Below are 23,455 nucleotides of genomic sequence, written 5' to 3' on the forward strand. Positions count from 1 at the left end.
AGTCGATAGCCTATAATATCTTTTGCAAGTCCTAATGGTTATTTCCTTTTCAATGGGTGTACATTCATCATCCCAGTGATCTTGAATGCATTGTTTGAAATGGAGGATCTGTTTCACATGACGTTTAGATGATGACATTAATAAAATTTTATTTTTTTATTATTTTCATGATGCATACATACAGTATCGACACCAGTAATGAAGATGATATAAATACCAAAAATCGTAATTATAAAAGACATTTCAAATACATTTTGAATGGCAAATTCCCAATTTATCGGTGTCTTGAATGATTTATGTAACATTGCAAGCCCCTATTGAAGCATAAAAAATTAAGACTATTGTTTAAAAAATAAATGTAAACATAAGGTATACTTCACCGTAACATAGATGCCGTGTACAATATGAAATAATACGAAACATTGTCCACATTTTCTTAGGGAAGGATTCATGCTGTCTGATAAAAATGCAAGTCTGTAATACTTCTCATCGGCTGCATAAATATCTTGAAGAGATAGGTCATTCCCTACGAATTTTTTAGATGTTACTCCGTTTGGTTGTTGACGAGCTGACATTTCATGAATAGTTTTCTCTGCAGCGGTGTAATAACTAAAAAACTGAGATCATGAATGAGGACGACCCTTCATCGGAACACCAACCATACTTCAGTTCTTCAATAATCAGTAGTAATAGTTTATATTCTAGTATTTTGATAAATGGTTTTGCAGAAAAGGCAGCAATGGATGTTCGTGAAAAATGAATCCATACATTATTAATCTGCCTTCAAACCGCGAATAATTTCGATGAAAAAATAAAAAATTTAAGTAAGTAGCCTGAGCGTGTCTTTACATACAAAAATATTTTGACCTGATTCCAACGGCCGCTCGAGGGGTATTTCCATTTGCCAACGATGTCAATGAGAAAAGCAACAAGAATGCAATGCTTGGAAAAATGAAGTACAAGTTTGCAGCAAGCTTATCAGCCTTAACAAAATGGAGGATATTGACAGATAACAATGAGTTGTCATCTAACATATAAATTATTTTTCACAATAATAAGTACAGAAAAATACATCTTCGTTTTCAATCCACGGCCTTATGCAGTGTTAGTGTATTAAATATGCTACACATGACAATCTTCCATAATAATTGATAATTCATCAATTTTTTTATTAACTGACAAAGCTGTTTTTTTTTTTTTTTTGAAAAACTATTTTCTTCGTGAATTATATAGTACAATGCTAGTGCTGTAGTCAATCGTCAATCATAAATATTTCTATAAAACAAGTTTATAGATTATTTCTAATATCTATTGATCAAAATTAGATCTACATGTTTCAAACTTCACTTTATTGCCGCAGCAGCTGAGCAAGGTTTACGTAGAATATAAGTGACTTTAAAAAAAAATTCCAGTCGCAACAATAAAAAAATTTGTTTTATTGCCACATTTCAATTGCCAAATACTGATCAGAATAAATTTCAAATTCATAAAGATAATTCAGATACTAGACAAGGATTTTCAACCATAATGGTATGCATTTCTTAAATATTATTTTTTAAATACGATCACCTTTCAGAAATTTATTTTCGATAGATGTTTTCTCAAAGCGTACGAGGGGAAAAAATATATTTTGTCACTTGGCAACTGGAGTTGCAGCGAATTATCGTTTTTCAGTGATAGTTATTTTCTTTTACATACTTTTGATATGTCTGGATTTAGTAATTTACTATTTTCAGTTCCTTATCAACGTTTAAAAAATGTTGTTAAAATCATTGAAACTGTTGTGCAAAGAAAAATTTATCCAGTTATTATTGTCATCATTGAAGGGACTTGAGATTTTAATTTTTTTTAAATTTCTCGAAGCCTTTCAAGACTCTGTCTTCTGGAACAGTCAGGCATTGTTTTTGGTTGTGAACAAGAATCCCGAGACCTCGTGTCCATCGGATTATTCAGTGTTGAGTTTGGCGTGGAAATTTGAACTTTTGAACTCTTTTTACTTATGTGTGACCTGTAATCGCAGTGATATGCTCTATACACTTACAACCCGTTTTCTTCGACAGCTATGTACTTTTGGAAAATTAAGGCTATTTTTACGATCGACGCTAAAAATTGGATATTATTATCTCGCGATATCAACGAATTGACAGAAATTGAAGGTCAGTCATAGAATCTGTCGATTTTAATTTTATTTATTTTTCCAAAGCTTTATTTATATTTTATCCAACACATCGTGGTCACGATGAAATGCATTATTTCAATAAACTAGCCGATTTGTCTTATTACAAAATATCGTTAGGCGCTGAAGTAGCGAACTCGTCAAGATCATCAGGCATAAAGTTGTCAGATATCAAGGAAAATAATGCCAGGCTGATGAAAATGGTAATAGAGCGCGTCGGAGTGAGTTATGATGCGAAGATGTAGTACTATTGTGCGTGAAATTAATGATTGTATGAATGATATTTTGCACCACAATTAGGCGATCTGCGTTTGTGGAAACATATTAATTAACTATAGGAGCGTTCACGAGTCTAACACGATCCACATATCGAAGCCATGGTTCAACATGCACAGTGTAGTTTTTCCAATAAGACCGGATTGGTTCTCAAAGCCAAAGGTCAATTACATACACATCGATACACATAATATTTTCAGCTATACTTGGAGGTTACCCACTAGCAATTTTTGTATTCATTGTAGAGTTATTTATTAGACGATTTAATTGACGAATTACATAAATGTATGTTTATTTTGTGATTATTAAAAATTGATGTCACTTTGTAATTCTACATTTTGTTGTTCATGTATGCATTGTCTCTTCAGAATTGTGTATCGATTTCTTGACCTTGCCTTATGTAAAGTTCTTTTCATTTGCTTCTCTCAAAGACATGTGTTTTGTATTGCTCATTTCTGAAGTGAATACCTCTTTCAAGTAGTTCCTTCGTGGATGAAAATTAAAATTTTTCATTAAACCATGTTATTCTTCTAAAATTTTTTTGTCATTTAATTCAAAGCTTAGAAGTAATTGGAATTTTATTATTACCAGTTTACCTTTGATGCGCGCGCTGTGCGCTGATGAGTCTACCATTGTATGCACACTTGTATATGCAGTGAGTCAATATTCAGTTGCACTGCAGAGAGGAATATTTTAATTATCATTATTATTATTTTAATTATAATTAAACAGAGTAAGAGCTGTGAGACATTTTCTAACGAACGAGGTAGAAAATGCCGTCACCCGTATTTCCTTAGCATATTATTTTTTCCGACTCTTCGGGAGCAAATAAATTTTTTTACGTACGAAGACGTTACTCAACACGTCTGCGTTTGCGGACTGTAATCTATTTTTTAGCCCTGAAGACACACACGGCCATTATTGTTTCTTCTCGTTCTTTATTTTTTCTTCCACATCATGGTCAATTGTTCGAGACACCTTGCAAGACTTTTAACATGTCAAAACGACAGTACGTCGAGGTTTTCTATATATTATATATATACCACGAGCGATTAGCTATTGCGAAATAATTGCACGTGTTATACACGTTGTGCTCGTTAAAAAGGAAGATAGTCCGTGGCGCCGTTGGGAGATCGTCTCCCTCCTCGTATATAGAGGCTCTCTGGCTATACCCAGCATACAGTATAGTATGCATGAGATAGGAATCGATACATAAGCGACGTGATTACGGAGTCAAGTATATGCTTGGTGGATAGTCATTAGCAGCTGCGTCTAGGCACTGCACTGCGCGCGGATCATCCGCGAGTATTATCCGAGACGACGTCGATGATGGAACAGAAAAAAAAGAACAAGAGGAAAAATTCCTTCCTGTCGATTACAAAGTGATCGTTGAATGCGCGGCTAATTTCGCCGAGGTAGAATCTTCGTTTCTCTCTCGGACTCGGCATAATTTATGCGTGAGAAACGATTTTTCGCATGCGATGATATGCCTCGTTGCCATTGTCATCGTATGATTGCCACGGCCGCGTCTATTGAGATATCATTTATGTGTAAGTGCGCGACGTGCTCCCCGGGCACAGACAACGACGTGTGTGTATATGTATGGCATGCCTGCATGTATATCGCGTGCGCTGAACCGAATTTTTCTCGCTTTCTCTCTCTCTCTCTCTCTCTCTCTCTCTATTTCTTTTTCGTTGTATATGAGGGCGAGAAAAAGAGTTAATGTCTGTATTTGCATCGCAGTGGCTTCTCTCGTTCGTGCATCGATTACGGGTCGACGAGTCGCAATACCGCTTAATATGACATTGAACTATGAAATAGGCGCAATATAAGCATCGCAATATTTCATTTTTTTTTGTCTTGAAAAATAAATAACGTATTCAACCTATGCAAATCGAGGCTACGTAACGTGCGATTAATATAATATAATTTTTTGCACGTGTCTGTTGAAATTATGAATAACGGAACGATATGAAATTATTTTTTAATCAAAAGTAAACGCTTTTATGTATTCGTACCTACTACACTTGGTACTTATAAAATTTGGTCCAAGATGAATTCCAGGATCGAAATAATTATGAAAGAGACCAAAGAAAAAATTTGCTACCACCGATTGAACAAGTTACTTTATGCCCAATGATGATTGTTAATAATGTAAAAAATGAAAAAAACAAAGAATAAGCGTGGTACGCATGAAACGTCGGATACACGGAAGATGAAAGAAAAAACCCTCGAAGACGACGATGTACACGAAGAAGAAAAACTTGCGCATGAATGCGTATGTATGTTTGTGTAAGTGTGCAGGCACAGACACACACAAAGGACAATAAAAAGCAAGGTATAAGGCAGCCGAAACAGAAGATGCGTTTTACAACCACGTGCACGCTAGTCGAGCCGAGAGTGGTGTAACGATTTATTGGCAAGCCTTATACACACACAAACGTATATATACAGCTTTGACCAATAGGTAAAATGGAAAGAGTGAGAGCGAGAGATGAAAATGGCACGGAAAAAATTTGCACAAAAAAATTATTTATGCAGAAGAATCTCATACTCTATAGCAGCTGCGTGCTGCTGATCGAAAGGAAAATTCCGTGAACCTTACGGTTGCATTTTGTTCGTTGAAAGAGAAAAATGATAGAAGAGAAAATTCTTTTTTTTCCAAAACGAATACCGCATTGAAATGTTGAAATGAAGTCCTGACACTTCTGGATTTTTTTTTTTTTTTAGAAATCTGCTCGAGGCGGAACGATCGGTTGATTCTATGCTGATATGAAAAAAAACGAATAAACCTCGAGATCAATCGATAAAGTACTTTCATCGCCGGTGTATCTCCTCTCTTTCTCTCTCTCTGTCCCGTGCAAAAACAATCGTGCAAAGCTCCACAAGTTCACAAAGGACCCGTTCTTATAATACCATACTCTATTACACAGATGTATCCTATAATATATGTAGAGAAAAGTGCAGTACAAGAATATCTTCGAGAATCCCGTCGTATCAATAACACACGCAGATACATATATATGAAACACACAGCGCAACAGCAGAAGCAGCAGCAGCAGCAATGAGAGAAGCAAAAAACAACAACAGTAAGAACAAAAAAGGCAAAGGGAATCCTCTTAAAGATTCAGACAGGAAAAATTAGCCCTAGTGTACGGCGAGACACCCCGCTGCCATACTAAACTTTTCTTCTTCTTCTTTTCCTTCTGCTTCTTCTTCGCTTCTACCTTTTTACCTCTCTCGATGTACTCGCAAGATATCTTTCCTTATTCTCTCTCTATTTCTCAGGTTTGAGCATACTTTTTTCGTCGATAAAAGAAGTTATTAGGTTTTATGGAAATGTCTTCATTTCAAACCAAAAGTTTAACGCTCTCGATTATTTACATTTTGAAAATTGTACTTTAGATCCCCTATTTTTGTTCGATAAGTATAAAACCGAATATAAATTCGGAGCATAATTCTTGCGTATACATATACGCACTTGCATCGCGCATACACGCACACACACGAGCACATATATAATGTATTTAAGCATTTCTTTAGCCGGCTGCCCGTCCTTGAGCAGCGTATTTATACGAACCGATGCACGATTGCGTGTATATTGCTCTCAGCGCCGCGCTGCACTCGAGTCTCTATATAGCTCGTACACGACGACGATTGAATAAATGTCGTATAATATAGATAGGCCGCTTTGCTCGCGCGCTCCGCATGCAGCAGCAGCAGCAGAAGTTGCGAGTCTCGTGGATATAAAGAGTTAGAGGATGTATACTGCGTGTGTTTATACGGCGCGTCGGGATAGGATATTGTCTCGCGAAGCCGAGCGAGGACCTTGAGAAGGCCGAGGGTGTGTTGTGCACTGCGCGGCTTGTGCGGAGAGGCTCATGGAGATATAACATAATATATCCTGCGCGCGCGAGCCGTAGACCGCGTTGTTTGTGCTCCCGAGCTTTAAAGCTTTTCTCTTCTCCACTCGACGTCTCTCTTAGCATATACTATATACGTTCGCAATTTATCGTCGTGCGTGCTCGGGGCGCTCGATTATTTTTTACAGTTTGTCTTTTTTTGCTGTGTAAAAAAAATTAAGGACCATTGCTCGGCGTGCGTAATGAAAAATACCGAAGCCTAACAAATCTGACACGCGCGTCTTTTACCCGCGCGATTCAGCTGCTTTTTGCTTCTTTTTTCTTTCTTTTTGTCGCATCGACTCGCACTCTATGGTGGAGCTTGCGTATCAACCCCTCTTTAGTGTACGGTTTTCCCTCGTTTAAATCTCGGACTACTGCTGGCTTTTTAATTAAGCTCGAGAGAGAGACAGAGAGAGATAGAGAAAACGAAGTACAGGAAGAGGCACGGGAGAAAAAGCGGTAAAGGAAAAGCTAACTTTTACCACTTGCCCGGCCAGAGTGACTCGATAAATACCTTAAAACCATGAGGGGAGGTCGAAGGTAACTTTTGCCTCTTCGTTTTCTACCGCTCGACTCGTTCCGTCCGTTTGTTTGTTCGTTTGGGCTTATTTTTTGTTTCAAGCGTGCAATCCTCGGCATTGTGCGTTGTTGCCTACCTCGCAAACAGAGCTCGATTCGCTGCCGGCAATCTTTGCTTTTTTTGTGCTTCCTCTCGCTTTTACGCTAAAGGATAGGAAAATTCATTTTGTATGAAGCTATATAGCTATATAGAGAGAAGCAAGCTCGATTCATGGATGGTCGTGATTCAGCACAGTAGCAAAGACAAACTCTCGGATGGAAATTTTGCCCAAGTGCACTATATACGTGTGTGAATGTAATGCCATGCGCTGCGGTTTTTACGTAACTCTGTTCGTCGCCGAGCATGTGCACAATTGGCACCGTTTGGCACGCGTGTTGTAATACATCGATGAATGTGTGCGAGTGTGTAAGTGGATATCTCTAGACGAGGTAGCTGGGAGAAATTGAATTTTTCACGAAATTCGCGCGAATGTTTACAATCGAGCTCAACGCGGCGGCCTTTTATTCGGTCCTTTTTATTCACCCCATTGCCAACAAACGACGACTACTCTCACCTCTACTCCGTTTTAAACCCTGACTCTGTGTTCCCCAGTGGGCGTGTGTATAATAACGCCATATATATACACACAGAGAGGCAATGGCTGCATGTACATAGCAGGATCAAAAATTCGAGAGTACAATATTCGCGTGTATCTCGCAATGTGTACAGACATTTTTCTCAGGCATTGACAGTTCATTAGGCCCGGGCTTGCTACCTACCTACCTACTGCTGCTCAATGCTCACTGGAGAAGATATATCTCGATGCCGGAAAATAGAGTTTGCGCAACTCCCGCGCGCGCGAAACGAGGTGTATGCTCTTTTGTTGCCTCCTTCCTTTTATACATACGTATATAATGCCGAGAATTTAGAGCGCGCAGCTCTGCACCAGCAGCACCAGGCAGAGCAGCAGAGGCAGAGGCAGAGCAGCAACTCGAGTGAGAGTTATATAGTCTGCGAATTAGCACTGCACCCGGCTTTTTCGCCAGCTCTTATTATATACACACACATACATACACACACATGCACACGCGCGATACAGTAACGATTTCATAAGAAGCTTTTGATATAGCCGATCTCTTTTTCAGATAGCTTTTTATACGGTTCTGTGCCAGCAGCAGCAGCAGCAGCAGCAGCAGCAGCAGCAGCAGCAGCGGCAGCAGCCGCAATGTGTGTGCATGTGTTATTTGCTTTTTGCTGAATCAAGGATGTGTAACATTACATACGTATCAGCTTTGATAAGGATTTCTGGCTGTTCTGAAGACTCTTAACTTTTATTGCTCGATGATAAGAAACTGGGTTGAATTGTCTTCATTTTTTCAGGTTCATACATCATACATTTACTCGCGATGATGGATGTTGTACTTGTGCGCATATAGTGCATGAAGATACGATAAATTGATTGCCGCAGCGATGCATTTTTTTTCCTTTCGTCAATGCGGCCTGGAACCGATTATCGCGTAATTGTTACCCACTTGCAAGAAACGAAAACAGGTCGTTTGATATTAAGTACATGAAATTAATATATTACAGTAGTCTCGAAATAGTGCGCGTGGCATGGAGCAATCGCGCGAGTCGACTTTATCAAGTAGCTTAAATTATTAACAAAGTTATATATCTCTCTCTCTCTCTCTCTTACGAGTCAATTTCGCGGTGTACATCTGTGCGCGCATAGCTAGCTCGAGTAAAATTTAATAAGAGCCCCAGAGCCAATCTCTCTCTCATAATGTTATATTTTCTCTCTTGTCTCTCGAGGTGCACACGATATATTCCCCCGCACGAAAATCGTATTATCTATCGAGGAAAAAAAAAAGAAATCGAAAGGAAAAACTTTTATCCAACGATCGGTCGTCTTTCCTATTGCAGGCATGTGTGTCTGTGTGTATCTGTATGTGCCACACACACACACACATTATCAGAAATCCCGAAAGAATCTTGCAATCCCCGTACAATATATAAGACATATATTTATTCCCGGAGCCGTTGGCCGCGGGAGAGCACGTCTCGCGTTTGCTCGCGCGATTTTGCATGCATAATGTGTCTGTGTGTGTACCCACTGCGCATGTGTATGTATGGGCTTTGCGCGCACACGTGTTTACATAAAGGTGCGAACGACTGTCGTTTTCTTTCGCCAACTGGGAGTTGAATTTCTTTCCGAGGATCTTAGAGCAGCACGTGTGTGAGTGCAAGTGTACGTGTGTGTCAGTGCTCTCTCGCTTCGTCGTCGTCGTCGTGTGATGCACGATATGTGTGAAAATTCATATACATTATTTTGCTTTATATTATATTGTATACAATCGCGTCATGAACTTTCGTTTCACGCTCACGCCGCTGCATTTATAGAAGCGAAAGAAACGAATTACGGCTCGAGATATAATATATTGTAATACGCGATAAAAGATTGAATTCTTAGAAGATAAAAAGGTATAGTGTTGAATATTTTCGAGAACAAAAAAAGACACACGCATATTAATGTTGATTTTTTTTTGTATAGTAACGCAACGCGCATATTATCCAGAATTGAGAAACAACTATTGCGCGCGAGCGACTCTGGCTCCGTTGCACTAATACCTGGAAAAGTCTTATGAATAATAAAGTACGCGAACGATGGACGATATTAATAACTCGATATAACTGCGCCACGCGACGCATATTAAAATCACACCGTCGCGTGCTTTCATAATCATCGGTGGCGCTATCGATTGGATCGTTGCGTTTAAAAAAAGATAAACATAAGCTAGAGAGGTGAGTTTCGATGGATATTATATTGTAAAAAAAAAAAAAGGAAAAATGAAACTATATCGCATCGATACTCTAGTAATCGATAGAATATTTTTAAACGACAGGTTATACAGATACTCTCGACTCGCGAGCTTGCGTCGAACGAAACAGAGTGCAGTTGAAATAAAAAAACGTACAACTCCTGTATCCCGCTAGCTCACGAGTATCAAATCTCTTTTTATACTCCGCGTGGAGTGAAACTCGAAATATAAATAATCGAAACGAATGATTTCGCGCGAAACACACATCGTAGGCGTATCAGGTGCTCTCTTCGCTGCGAGGTGTAAAAAAGAGAGCTAGCCAAGAAATTAGCGCCAGTGGCTCTTGAATCAGACTAAAAGCTTTTCTTTCGTCTCTGGCATATATCGCGCTGCACATGTATGACACATGAGCTACACGGCAGCGGAGGACGAATGCCAGGTAAGAATGTCAAGTGAGCCGGAGAGTAATTAATTTTTCAATCCGCGCCGCGCAATACACACTTGCAAACACACACACACACACATGTACCACTTTTTCGTGCAAACATACACAAACACACATCACACTCACATGTGCACCTGACATTCGGATGAAAATGACGATGACGAGAAAGAAGAAACGAGAGCGTTTCTCGAAAGTGGAGCACGTAGAAGCGGCAGCAGCAGCTCTGGCGACGTCATATTACCCTTAAAAGTTTCTATTTAGACTTGCCGCGTATGCAGTTCGTACGTATAGTTTAATATTTTTCTTTACGTTTTCGAGAAGAAAACAATCTCGCTCGGCAATGACACTACTGCAGATGTGCAGGCGTGTGTGTATATGTGAGTTATCAGTGGCAAATATTTCGCTCGGTCGAGGAGAGATGCGCACTTCTTCTTGTGCAGACTTCGAAATGTCGTTATAAATGCTGTATGCAAGGAAAATTTGAGGTCAAGCGGACGCAAACTGCGTTATATTGTCTAGCGAGCCTTGACTGTATGAAAATTTAGCACATGTAGTATACAATTAAATACGAATAATACGTAAGCTCCATATCAGCAGTAGCAGCAGCAGCAAATATCACTATCGTGTTTTGCATAAATTGGCAAGGAGTGTGGTGAGCTCGCTTTTTTTACTAAACGTTTCAATCGAAAGTTTCTATAATCAAAAAAACTGCAAGGATCCGTTTTTCACAATAGTCTAATAAGCTGTTCGAGGCTAGACAATAGTACGTTAAATCAGCTTATCAAAAGATTATACCAAGAATTTTTTATTATTTAGAGCTAATAATTTATTATTTTAATCATGATATTTGATGAATTCTAAATGATGTAGTTATTCTAAATGAAATTAACATTGTTTACTTTATGAATGACTTAATTTGAAAACAGAATAATATCTGCCTTTTTTGTACATTATTTGAATGAAAAATCATACTTTCATACTTGCATTACAAGTATAATGAAAAACAAAATTTATCACTGACTTGCAATTTAACTTTATAAAACTAAAGGTTGGAAAATTGAATATATTTAATATTTCGTTACTATCATAGCAAAGTAATTAATCAATGGTGGATTGAAATTGAGTTTCAACAATTTGAAAAAGAAAAGATTTTAAATTTAGGCTTAAATTAAAACGACCAGACTGTCTTACTTGCCCATATTTAAACTTTTGAAACAAATATCACCACGGTTTTGAATTCTTCTATTGTAAACATTTCAGTAGGTTAACAGTTTGAAATATAAAATTGTTAGTTTGACGAATACTTGACGGAATTTATTTGATTTAAATAATATGATAGCTTTTAATTTACATCTTTACACGAATTTGAATTTGGCGCTCACTCTTGGTATTGCTTTTTAGAGCACTGGAGAGATAAAGCTATTTCCAACGGCCGTCAGTTGGCACTGCGGCTCCACCCGCATTAAAAGAAACGAATAATATAGACTTAGCTTCAGTTAGAACAGATCTATTGATCACGCATCATCAGAAAAAGTGGCAGCATTCAACTGTAGATCTCTCGTCCAAGCATCTCGACAACGTGAATATTTCGTTTGCAAAAGCCTTTTCATACCTGATTAAAGTAAGTTTCAATTAAATTTACATGATTAATTTTTTTATAGAAGATCTTGCGCAAAAAAGAAAATATCTGTAGGTATAGAAATATGAACACGTTTAAACATTTTGTCCATTCTAACCTGAAATACGCAACTTTGGCGGAAACTTAAGCTTTCCTGAGAAAAAATAGAATTATCAACTGGTGCAGACACAGGCTTCTAACAAATCAAGGATCAGCCCACGCTTCCGACTCGTAAAATCGTTTATTTTACGAAAAAAAAAACATCATTATATACATTGAAAAATATTCAATGCGCGTGCCATAAGACTGTTTTTGTTTTTTTACAGCGTTGCGTAGCAATATACTATTTTATTACTATGAGTTCGATTTCTTAGGTTTTTTCTGTTATTTAGTCTCGTTTGTTAGACTATATGCCTAAAAATTTTGATTGTTTTTCTTTAAACAAAATAACTACTAAAAAGAGAAGAATGATTCCTATCTTACTCATTCACGTGCGTTTTACCTAACCTCAATCTGTCGAAATAACAGTGCAATAAGTGATCGACATTTTCCTAGATAATTTAAAAGATCAACCATCTTAATGAAAAATATATTTTCTGAAAGAGAAAGTTCCAAGCTTTCGATTGGTATGTTAAAAATTACCCCTTAACGAACTAACTAATGAGTAATTAAACAAAATGTGCGTAAAATCATTGATTTCGAATAGTGCGAGCGGTTTCCTGCCTAATGCGAGAAAGAGACAGACAGATGCCTAGCTTTACTATTGTTATGATTGGTGTAGAGCCTCTTTAATATTTAAATTAAGGTGGCTAGTCAGTAATCATAACAATAGTAACCGAAGCGACTACTTTCACTTTTTCGTGTTATGCAGTTGACACATTTCGTAGTTTGCGACTGCGCCGTCAGGTGGCGTGGCGTTGGCGAAAACGACGGTCGACCGTCGTCGCATTTGCTCAACAAACCTATACAGAGCTTACATTTTGACAAGTTTTTATTCGCCTCGAGCGTTGATTATGATTATTGGTCACGTGGTACCTAGCAGAAAAAACAGGACGCTTATACATTGAGTCAAGTAGAACATGAGTTCAATTTTATGTAACAACCAAATAAAATTATCTTTTCGTACAAACAAAACATCATTTCAAATTCTTTATGATTAAACTCGAAGATACATTTTAGTTCAAAACAGTATCAGCCGTTTCTTTTGTAAAAAAGTTGCGCAGAAAGTTTTCGAAAAAGGTTATGTCAATCTTGAGTTTGAAACTGCGTGAACGATTTCTGTGAGCGTAAGTCTGCATATAGGGTGACTATACCAATACCCGGACAGCTAAGAAGTGATGTTCTATTGCCCGACCATTTTCTACCCTCAAATATGTCGAAATTCACAAAGAGAGTTTAAAAAAAAAACCGTAAACGTCGTAAATTTAAATTAAAAAGTGGCTGGTAATTGGTCTTAAGAAAAATCACTTTGCGCCAATATCCGTCCACTTTTTAATACTATATGATTCCATTAATTTAATTGAAAATTACCATATAAAACGATAATTTCACTTCATGAATAATACTTAACTCGATCATACCATTCGTATCATTTTATTATTTGTTCAAATGTTTATATGACTTGAATAAAAGTGTCCGGGTATTGGGGGGTGGCCGGATATTGGTACAGTTACCCTATTCTATTTGACAGCACTCAAACTTATGAAAATGAGGTTATGTCATACTTATTCCTTCTAACGGCTTTGATCCACTCATTCCGGTGGTTAAGTCTATTTTGGGAATAAGGAAATTAATAAAATTTAATATCAGTGTTTCTCCACGTATTACCGCAGTTGATAACGCAACAATTTACATGAGAAGGCATTTTTTAAATCACTTGTATTGTTTAACTCATGTATAAGCATGTATAAGCATGTAAAAGCGTCCTGTTTTTTTTCTTGAGTCTGCGAAGCAGCGCTGACATCGTATACCCCCACCATGCTAACTCTCGGTCCGAATAAACATATACAGTTACTTTTGAATACGGGCGTGAGTGGCGCCAAGCGGCGGTTACAGTGTTGCCAAATGCTTGAAAATAACCGACCGAATAACTACTCACATTTTGTTTAATTACTAATTAGTTAGTTTAATTATTAATTAATTAGTGACTTAAAGCATAACATACTCGTTTTTAGTTAAGATCTGTTGTTTAATAAAAAAGTTATGGCGTAAAATGTATGAAATTATGGTGGCCTCCCATAATAGCCCATGTTAAATTTGATATTTTCAACGGCTTCGTTCTCAAAAATTAGTTCGAGAACCCATGCTGAAATTTCTACAGCATATCAAAGAGCACTTTGAATGATACTTCTGCAAAGTTTCATAAACATCTGTTGTCGACCCATTTTGCTGACTAGCCACCTTAAATAGCATGGACTTTAATTCAAGGAGGTAAATACATTTTGAATAAAAAAAATGAAATTTATAAAAGTAATTTATTAAAACTCTTAGAATAATGATTGATAATATGAAGAAGTAGTAAAAAAAAACATATTTTTTAAGATTGAAAATAACGCCATAAACACCTGATTTACTATAATTGACGATTTAGTACCGTAGTGATGATTTCTCGAAAACTAACCGTTCTAATAACCGTTCTAATGATCGCTCTAAGCCGAATCGTTCTAAAATTCTGCACACGTGTGAGAAAAATTCTTAAATTTTCTTTGGGTCATTTGCAGAATTTCTAATTTCAAAACGATTCGTATAGAGCAAGCTTGAAAATTTATTAAAAAAAAAAAAAAAACAACCGAAAGATTGTAATCTTTTTTGTAATTTAAAACTCATGTTAAGGTTTATTAATTTTAACAATGGTGTTGAACAATAATGCACAACACAATATAATGAATAATACGTACATTGGAACTTGATTTTTTCTCTGAAAAAACTTGACTAACGTCGATCGTTTATTATTATTTGTTGCAGCAACTGTACAGATAGAGGAGCAGCAACAAAGGGACCAGACACTCCGTGTAGCTAATATACATACATACAAACAATGATTGTCATGGACGATATAGCGTCGAAACCCGGCCCAATGTCCTCCTTCAGAAGTCTCTTCACCTTCACCAAGCCTGCCGTAAAAAGGCTCCTGGGTTGGAAGCAAATCGGCGAGGACGATAAATGGGCGGAGAAAGCCGTCGAGTCGCTAGTAAAGAAGCTCAAAAGAAAGAAGGGCGACTACGAGGAGCTCATGCGAGCCATCTCGAATCCAGACGTACCGACAAGATGCGTCACCATTCCTCGCTCGGTCGACGGTCGTCTCCAGGTGTCCCATCGCAAGGTCATGCCCCACGTCATCTACTGCCGAGTCTGGCGATGGCCCGACATCCAGTCTCATCACGAGCTCAAACCCCTCGAGATCTGCCAGTTTCCGTTCTCGAGCAGTCAGAAGGAGGTCTGCATCAACCCGTACCACTACAAGCGCGTCGGCAATGCTAAGCTGCCGCCCGTGCTCGTTCCCACGGTTTCGGAGTACGCCCCGGGCCGCGAGCCCGTCCAGTACTACGTGGAGCAACAGAGCGAGGACACCATGCCCCAGAACGTAACGTACAACCCGACCGAGGAAATAGTGTCACAGACCATGAATTATAACTACCCGATCGAGAATTACAATCAGTATCCCCAGTACAACTCGAGCAATAGCAACAGCTGCAGTAGCAGTAGTAGCACGAATACAGCCAACTGCTCGCCTGTATCGAGCTACGAATCCGTTTCCAGCTGGTTTGGCGCCACGAGTCCAGAAGGCAGTCCTCAGCTGTATTATGAGCAGCAAACGCCGTCACCGACGGACTCGCCGTCGAACAGCCCGGGCAGCGCTGAAGTCTCGTACCAAGAGCAGCAGTACTGGGCGTCGATCGCCTATTACGAGCTCAACAGTCGCGTGGGCGAAGTTTTTCAATGCGAGCACAAGTCGGTAGTCGTGGACGGCTACACGGATCCACGCAAAGACACGGCCAGATTCTGTCTAGGTCAGCTGTCCAACGTCGATCGAAACTCGACCATCGAGAACACGCGAAAACATATCGGCCCAGGATTGCGTCTCAACTACGCCGCCAATGCCCTCTTCGTCGAGAACTACTCCGAAACGTCCATTTTCGTGCAATCTAGGAATTGCAATCACGAGAGAGGATTCCACATCAGTACCGTCATCAAAGTACCGCCAGGTTGTTCGATCAAGATATTTGACAATACACTATTTGCTAATCTGCTGGGTGAACGAATCCACGAGGGCTACGAGTCAGTTTTTGATCTTGTGAAAATGTGTACGATAAGAATATCCTTCGTGAAAGGATGGGGAGTAAATTATCACCGTCAAGACGTAACTTCTACACCGTGCTGGATCGAGATACATCTTAATGGCCCTTTGATATGGCTCGATAATGTTTTATTGCGTATGGGTTCACCGACTGATAGAATTAGTTCGGTATCGTGAACGACTCTAAAAGCATTAATTAGAGATATGTATAAAAAAAATTGTAAATTTATTGTATATAGTCTCGATTTAAAAATTGTTTAATATAATATTTTTATAAATAAATAAAAGACTGAAAATAAAAACAAAAATTTTTTTTATTGTACTGTGCATAACGAAGTCATAAGACCATTCCCTTTAAGGTATTTACAACTATTCTTGACAAAGAGTTGGCCCCTTCACTGTATAGAAAATGCGATTACTGGGGATGAACATGTGATTTTATTGTCAAAACTCAAACGCCTGATTACAATTTTCATTCGACGAAAGATAAATATTTAATTTGGGAACATTTATTTTTGGAAATGCCGATTGTAACCTTTATTCTCACCCCGACGCACCTCGTCGGTTACTTGTGTCCTTTGGGCTGGTGGATCCGTTTTGCGCGACCGGAGTCTACCTGTAAGATACATGCAATACGGGAAAGGAAAGCTTTTTACACTCACACATCTATCAAGAATCAAACATTCAATATTAACAATAACAACTAACAGGTTTATTCGTATTAAACAAACATTATACACTGCCTCAGAGAGTACCCTGGCGGACACGTCGGCGCGCACGACTCACAAATACAACGACTGAGGACTGGGCCGTCCGACTCACCACACGATGTCGAGATCTTCTCCTGGTCCAGATCCACCCTTGGTTGTCCTTGTGGTTTGCTCGGCCATTGGATCCACTGGTTCTCACTCGCGCACTCGGATCGATTCGTACCGGAACTCGCACTCTTTACTCGGGCGACGTAGGATCTTACTCGCCGTGCGGTACTCGTCAATCCGACGTAGACATCCCCGACGATGTCGCGCTCAACTCGCACACTCGAGCTCCGTTCGCTCTCGAAGCAAATCTTTGACTCCCTCTTCTGTTCATATGTACGCTCTCTTATCTCAACGGATACGCGTGTTTACGTTCTATTCTTCCACACTTGGTGCTCACATGAAATCAGATTCAAAATACCATTATTAATAATGATTCTTATAACTAACTATGCACTCGGCAAGTCGACGATGGCTCGTCAGGGCGGCCCAACAGATAATGCCAGTTCCGGCATTACACGATTTATCAGCATATTCATGAGTACATGTTAGTATTGCAAATGAAAATACTCAGGAAAAGTTGTAGATCAACGGGATAATTCGATTCATTTAGTCGATATGAGTTGACATGCTTTGCTTGTCAGTAGTACTTGTGACATCGCGTTGGCGAATAGCTAAAAGTCTCATTAATCGATAGTTCTATGCATTCAATGGAAATGTATAAACAAAATGGGTCTCGAACATGAAACAGTGAGACGTTTAAGATTATTCAGTTATTACAAGTGAGCCAAGAAAATGAAAAATGTCGAAGAACATTCGCGAACGATGCGCTTTTTACTACTTTAAGATTTTCTGTTTGACTGGTAACATTGATTTCAAAAATTCAAAAAAAATCGACTGCCTTCATTATTACAGTACGAAGCTGCCGCTATTCAGCGCAGTTTATAGCGTTTTTTTCGTGTCGATTCTGATATCATCACAATGCAATTCGATTTACAAAATGTCGCTCGTACACGGATACAAGTTCAATATAGTGGTGGAAGTTTTCATAAACTTACTCATCAGTCTAGCTTATGTGGATTTTTTCACTACATTTTACAGAAAGCACGAAGCCATTCAAGAGGTCCTCAAGCAAATTAACGCCGTTAGAATTTTGACGGACAGTATCGAAAAGAACAGGGATAAAAAGTCATCGCCCAGTTCGATCAATGCTATCGTAATTCTGTACTCGATAACATTCGTCCTGATCTTGAGCAAGGTGGTTTTGCACGTGACATTTTGCATGTACCAGGGTAGCTGGGACTTTGAGGATTTTGGCGACCATATGCTGGACCTGTTGATGCACGGCATGACTATGCATTACATCACCACCGTCGGCGTTTGTCACGCTGCATTCAAAGCCATCAATGGCAGCTTACTTTCTCTATTAAAGCGCTTCAATTTGCTTTTCAGTAGAAAAATCGTACTTTCGAAGGAAAAACCCAGCCTGATTTACAACATTATGGACCAGCAGCAGCCGCGAGAAATCTCGATCTACCGCAATTACAATAATGCCCGCTTCAACAAGCAAGTGACGAAATTGAAGACGTATTACGCCGTCGTGGTTAAGCTGGCCCAGAATCTCTCGAGCTTGTACCAGACGGTCTTGTTTCTCTGCGTGTTCCACTACTTCATAACCATAATCAGCAGCTCCTACACATTGGTCGAGATCGTCGTTTGCAGTAGCTGCCCGTTGACGCCGATACTCAATATATGCAAGCACTTGTTCAATATCATTTTCCACTTAATTTCCTTGGTCATGCTGACGGGCTTGGCAACTGTCACCTTGAAGGAGGTAACGCTGACTTGATCACCAAACTGAATCAGATTGCCATTTTCTTTTCTTTTCGAACTTTTTAGAGCAGTCGTACCGGCAAAATCATAAGCGAAAGTATAATAGTCAACGATTACGATGAACCGACCGAACAACGAGTACGAAAAAACATTAATACTTTAACTTTGGCAACTTTAAATGATCTTTTTATTCATTTTAGTTGTGCCATATACTCGATTATCTGACCTGCAACGATATACACTTTTCTGTTCACGGATATTACGACATAAACGACGATTTAGTCGTTCCAGTAAGTTTTTACAGCTGATTTGCATCTCATTTTAATAGCTTACTAATTTACATCTTATTCTGTAGTTTGTTGGTACCATTTGTACTTATGTGATATTAATGGTACAGTTCTTTTAAATCATCCTTCGGCATCGTAGCTGTATCAAGTTCAATAGTATGGATAAAAAATAAACTAAATTTTTGCAAGATTGAAATGAAAAAGTTCTTATATTTTGACTGAATCGGGGCCGTTTCCACGGCCGAAACGAAGTTTTACATCACATCAAAAGATACCTCAGAATGACATGAATTGGCCCTTGTACATAACGCTTAATACTTCATTGAGAATTCTAGATAAAAGATAGATAAGTACCTAATTATTAAAAGAATTTTAGTTGAATTCTGAAAAATTAATTAAATTATACATTGAACTATTAGAAAAAAAATGCCATATTTAAAATGCACTTCATTTTAAACTACCCAAGATTAATTGAACAGCTAAGGCCATTAAAAAATATTTTATGTATAAGAGATGAAGCAAAACACAAAAGTTTTAAAATTACAGCTCAATTAAAAGCAGTACATTTTTGTTTTTTTTTTCAAATCTGTTATAAATTGTTTAAAATCCATAGCATAGTTACATGGGCTTTGGTAATTAAAAGTAATCATTTTGCTTCGTGGACTTATGGAGTTATACCTTCTGGTCCCGTAAAAAATAAATCAAATGACACAATAAGATTACGTGTTAAACTATCAACTTTTGTTTCGAGGTTCTTGAAAGTTTTATTGATGAAATTAAATAATATTCAAATGATTCTCACATTTAAAAAAAAAATATGCTAGAGACACTTTGAATACAATTTTTTTAATTTTTCGTTATTTATCGAAATTCACATCATCGTCATAAAACTATACTTATCGAAACGAACCCTCTTAATTTTTTTTATTTTCAATTCCCGTTAATTCCTTACATCCGGACTAATGTCCACAAGAGACACACTTGATATTTCCCTCACATTGACGCGTTTCACTCATCTAGCCGTCGATCACGCGACGCAGTGAACCGTGCCGAAAGCTTTTGATCTGCTTTTATACACGTTAATATAGCGCGTACTGGTCATGCTCATTACCGTAAACGCAATGACCCTCGGCGAAATTGCGCGCGACGTCCCGTGCGGGTTCGTTTGGTCGATTTTCTATGTGCTAACGTTGGCGTCAAAAAACGAACGCGCGGCATCGTCCGGCAAATATTTCCCCCTTCGCTCGTTTCATCGTCGTCCATACATACGTATATATAGTTCGTCTCGTCTACGATGGAAGCTCGATAATGGTTGCACGCGCAGCCTCTCCGAAAAAGGCGTAACGTATAGAAGGATATATAACGAATCGCTCTGATGCGCTCTGCAGCCGGGCTGTACCTATATACTGCTCGCAAGCATCGTGGATTTACGAGAGAAACAGCGTCGCCCGGCCGTAACATACAACCCCCTTAATGGAAATGTATGTTTGAGCTTGCGAGAGAGTGTGTGCGAGTGAGAGAGAGTCAGGCGGTTCTTCACGGCGAGTAAGAGAGAGGCACGTTCGTATACGTGCATATATATATTGTATATACATATAATATAAAAGGTAGAACGAGATCGTCGTGTGCTGCTGCTGCTGCTGCTGCGGAGGGTTGAAAGCACTGCAGAAGCCGCGCGGCAAGCGACGACGCACAAGCTAGCGCTCGACTCGGCGCCACTATGCCGGACCGTCATATTGATCTGTCGCTAGAGACTCTAGAGATGTGTGTGCCTCGCTATATAGAGTCGTCGTCGTATACCCACAGCGCTATAAGCTCTGATTCTCTCTCTCTCTCCCTGTGTTTTATATAGCCTTGAGAAGCTTTTGGGCGCAAAGAGCGAGCCGATGCTCGAGCGCGATAGAGCCTTTGCTTAGGAGCAAAGGAAAAGTCGTATAAAGAGTCGTCGCGATCGCAGTGACGCCCTGATTTTTCACTTTCACGGCGAAACTTTTCTTCGCTAACGGTCGTTCGTCGTTTAAGTTGGGATTGTGCGACTGTCGGGTGATTTTTCAACTGCGCAAAGTTACACGCGGGCTTCACGTGTATATATAATTAACCAAGGTATATCTTTGTCGAGCGATGGAGAACAATGAGATTCATTTACACATAAAAGGACTCACTCGCTCTCTTGCTCTTCCAGCAGTCTCGAAAATTGTATAAAATAGCGTCATAGAGTAACAGCCGAGCATGTAGCCCTTAACGCGAGAGAAAAGCCAAAGAGTAGACTACCAAGGCCGTCATCAACAACGCGGCGAGCGTAAGCAGCTTTCGGAGCTTTAACTGCGCGCTGCCGAGCAAAGGCTAGACACGGCAACGACGACGACGACGACGACGACGACGACGACGACGACTTTGTGTGAGTCCCTTAAGGGATGCGACACACGACAGGCACACGATATGCTTTTCGACTCTCTTTCTCTCTCTCTCTCTTCTCGCTCTCTGTCTCTCGCGCACCACCCGAGAGATCGCGAAAGATGTCCTTGCACGCGTACATTTTAGCCTCGTCAAAGCCACGACGATGCTCTCGAATTTATCTCGTCGAGAGCGTGCAACGTTTGAAGTCTGCAATTGGCGTAATTGAAATAACTTCCGTGTATTCTCAATTATCGCTTACTTATATACTCTTCAAAGTAAACGATCAGAAAAAACGATATTATACTCCTTTTTCAAGTGAAACAACAGATACATCGGAGAAAAATCCCCTACCAATTCATTGGCAAAGAGCTTTTTCATAGAAACAAATCTTTTTATGTATGACTACTAATGTAAAGTAACTAAACTTTTGTTATCGATGAATTAATTATAAATCTTCAATTGAAGCTGATTGAAAGAGGGTGTGAAGAGAGTACATTGCTTTTAATGTACATACCTAAACACACATTTTAAGCTGTGATAAGCTGTAATTTTCAGTAAAATTGTATGACAATATCACTTGTAGCGGAGAACCGCCTATGCTGGAGTACCTCAGGCTTTTTCGTCAATATCCAAAAATGTACTTGATAAAAGGACATTTGAAGTACATCATTTTATTCCTTAGATCTTTATCTTTTGAAATGTAACTCTTGTACCGTATCAATAATAAAAGTTTGCTCAGTTTATATTAAGGGTTTATATATATGTAATAATAACATCTTTTATGAGGAAGCTCTTTGCCAATGAATTGGCAGTGGTTTTTTTGTCTGCAAAACTCCAACACAAGCGATATAAAAGCTCAAGTGTCTATCGACCAATTAGTCTATTTTCTCATTTCTTATATCGAGAGTGGAAAATTTTACATACAAGTAAGCAAAAAAGCTCTGTATTGAAAATTCAAATAATAAATTCTAGAATATGTCAAGAGAAGTTATGCATATTCCAGAATCCAGAAATTACTGATAGCCTGAAGCAATAGACAAAAAACTTCCTCGATAAAAAAAATATTCACGATACTGTTAAAAAGTATTAATTTATTTTTTAATTTTTGTATATTTGTAAATTTGTCATTTAAAAACTGCTGTTTAAGCTTTGTTTTTCAAGTAATGATAAATTCCGCATGCGAAACAAATTTACACTGGGTACATAGCTTATTAATAAAAATCCATTATTCTAGTAACAAAAAAGTTAAAATGACTGTGACGGTAAGAAATATCTAAAATAAAATTCTAATTTTCAAAATCAGCCTCTATGCCTTTCACGAGATATATACCAAAACCTACAATACCGACTAACACCTAATTACCGTAATCTAATAATAAATATCAACAGGGCTTTTTTATTATATCGATGAAAGTGGTAATAAATATATGGCATTTTATTTGAAAAGAGAACCCGATGCACCAAAAGAGAGAGTTTAATTTTCATATAATAAATGGTATAGCTAAATTTGGACCAGCTATTTGAAAGATGATACTGTCTATAATCATTCTCATTACATGTCACGCACATTCACATTGATAAATGATAGATGTTCAATGATAAAAATATTAATGAAAGTTGATTTTAGCCTCTAGTTATGAGAGTCGCTTTTACACTCGTCACAAAACTTCCTCCAAAGGAGAAAGCAATATGTGTAACGCTGGCTAAGCAGGGAAAAATGATTATAATTGTCTCTCTCTTGGTAAAATCATCGGTTGACGGGAAAAATGTCACGATTGCGTGCGGAGTGCATCATAATACACGTGCGCATGCAAGTCACGTATCGTGAACAGAATTGTGTCAGTGCACCCGTTTTTTTTTATAAACGCTGTTTATGTGCTTTGGATTTACAAAGGACATAATATGCACGATCCAACACCTTTACGATAAAAATCAAAACATGTTCGACGAGTGACGAGTTTTTAAATTCATTTCGGTTACTGGCACTTTCATTGTCTAAAACGTAGGTGTATGAAAATTCTTGTTCTTTTACAACGCATCCCGAGACTTTTCTCAGTATTTAACTAACTTTTCCTTCATTTGATTTGC

At 38.6% G+C, this 23,455-nt stretch overlaps 3 protein-coding genes across 4 annotated transcripts; 2 read left to right on the forward strand and 1 right to left on the reverse strand.

The window, feature by feature from the left end:
* The first annotated feature begins 14,844 nt into the window (after positions 1 to 14,844).
* Positions 14,845 to 16,272, forward strand: LOC106656122 (protein mothers against dpp-like). Of its 2 annotated transcripts, XM_014376808.1 has the most exons (2): positions 14,845 to 15,386; positions 15,477 to 16,272. In XM_014376808.1, the coding sequence occupies exons 1-2, from the start codon at positions 14,845 to 14,847 to the stop codon at positions 16,270 to 16,272; spliced, it is 1,338 nt and encodes a 445-aa protein (XP_014232294.1). The 2 variants fall into 2 exon arrangements, with proteins under 2 accessions (XP_014232294.1, XP_014232293.1); XM_014376807.1 differs by having other exon boundaries at positions 14,845 to 16,272.
* A 332-nt stretch (positions 16,273 to 16,604) lies between these two features.
* On the reverse strand, positions 16,605 to 17,509 carry LOC106655983. The gene is made up of 3 exons (XM_014376593.1): positions 17,501 to 17,509; positions 16,918 to 17,176; positions 16,605 to 16,711 (listed from the first exon to the last, which is right to left on the reverse strand). The coding sequence occupies exons 1-3, from the start codon at positions 17,507 to 17,509 to the stop codon at positions 16,605 to 16,607; spliced, it is 375 nt and encodes a 124-aa protein (XP_014232079.1).
* A 70-nt stretch (positions 17,510 to 17,579) lies between these two features.
* On the forward strand, positions 17,580 to 19,089 carry LOC106655984. Its single transcript, XM_014376594.1, has 5 exons — positions 17,580 to 17,632; positions 17,952 to 18,684; positions 18,750 to 18,821; positions 18,884 to 18,973; positions 19,039 to 19,089. The coding sequence occupies exons 1-5, from the start codon at positions 17,580 to 17,582 to the stop codon at positions 19,087 to 19,089; spliced, it is 999 nt and encodes a 332-aa protein (XP_014232080.1).
* Positions 19,090 to 23,455: the final 4,366 nt, after the last annotated feature.

The sequence above is a fragment of the Trichogramma pretiosum genome, unplaced genomic scaffold (assembly GCF_000599845.2).
Source record: "Trichogramma pretiosum strain Unisexual culture from Peru unplaced genomic scaffold, Tpre_2.0 scaffold4, whole genome shotgun sequence".
NCBI classification, from domain to species: domain Eukaryota; kingdom Metazoa; phylum Arthropoda; class Insecta; order Hymenoptera; family Trichogrammatidae; genus Trichogramma; species Trichogramma pretiosum.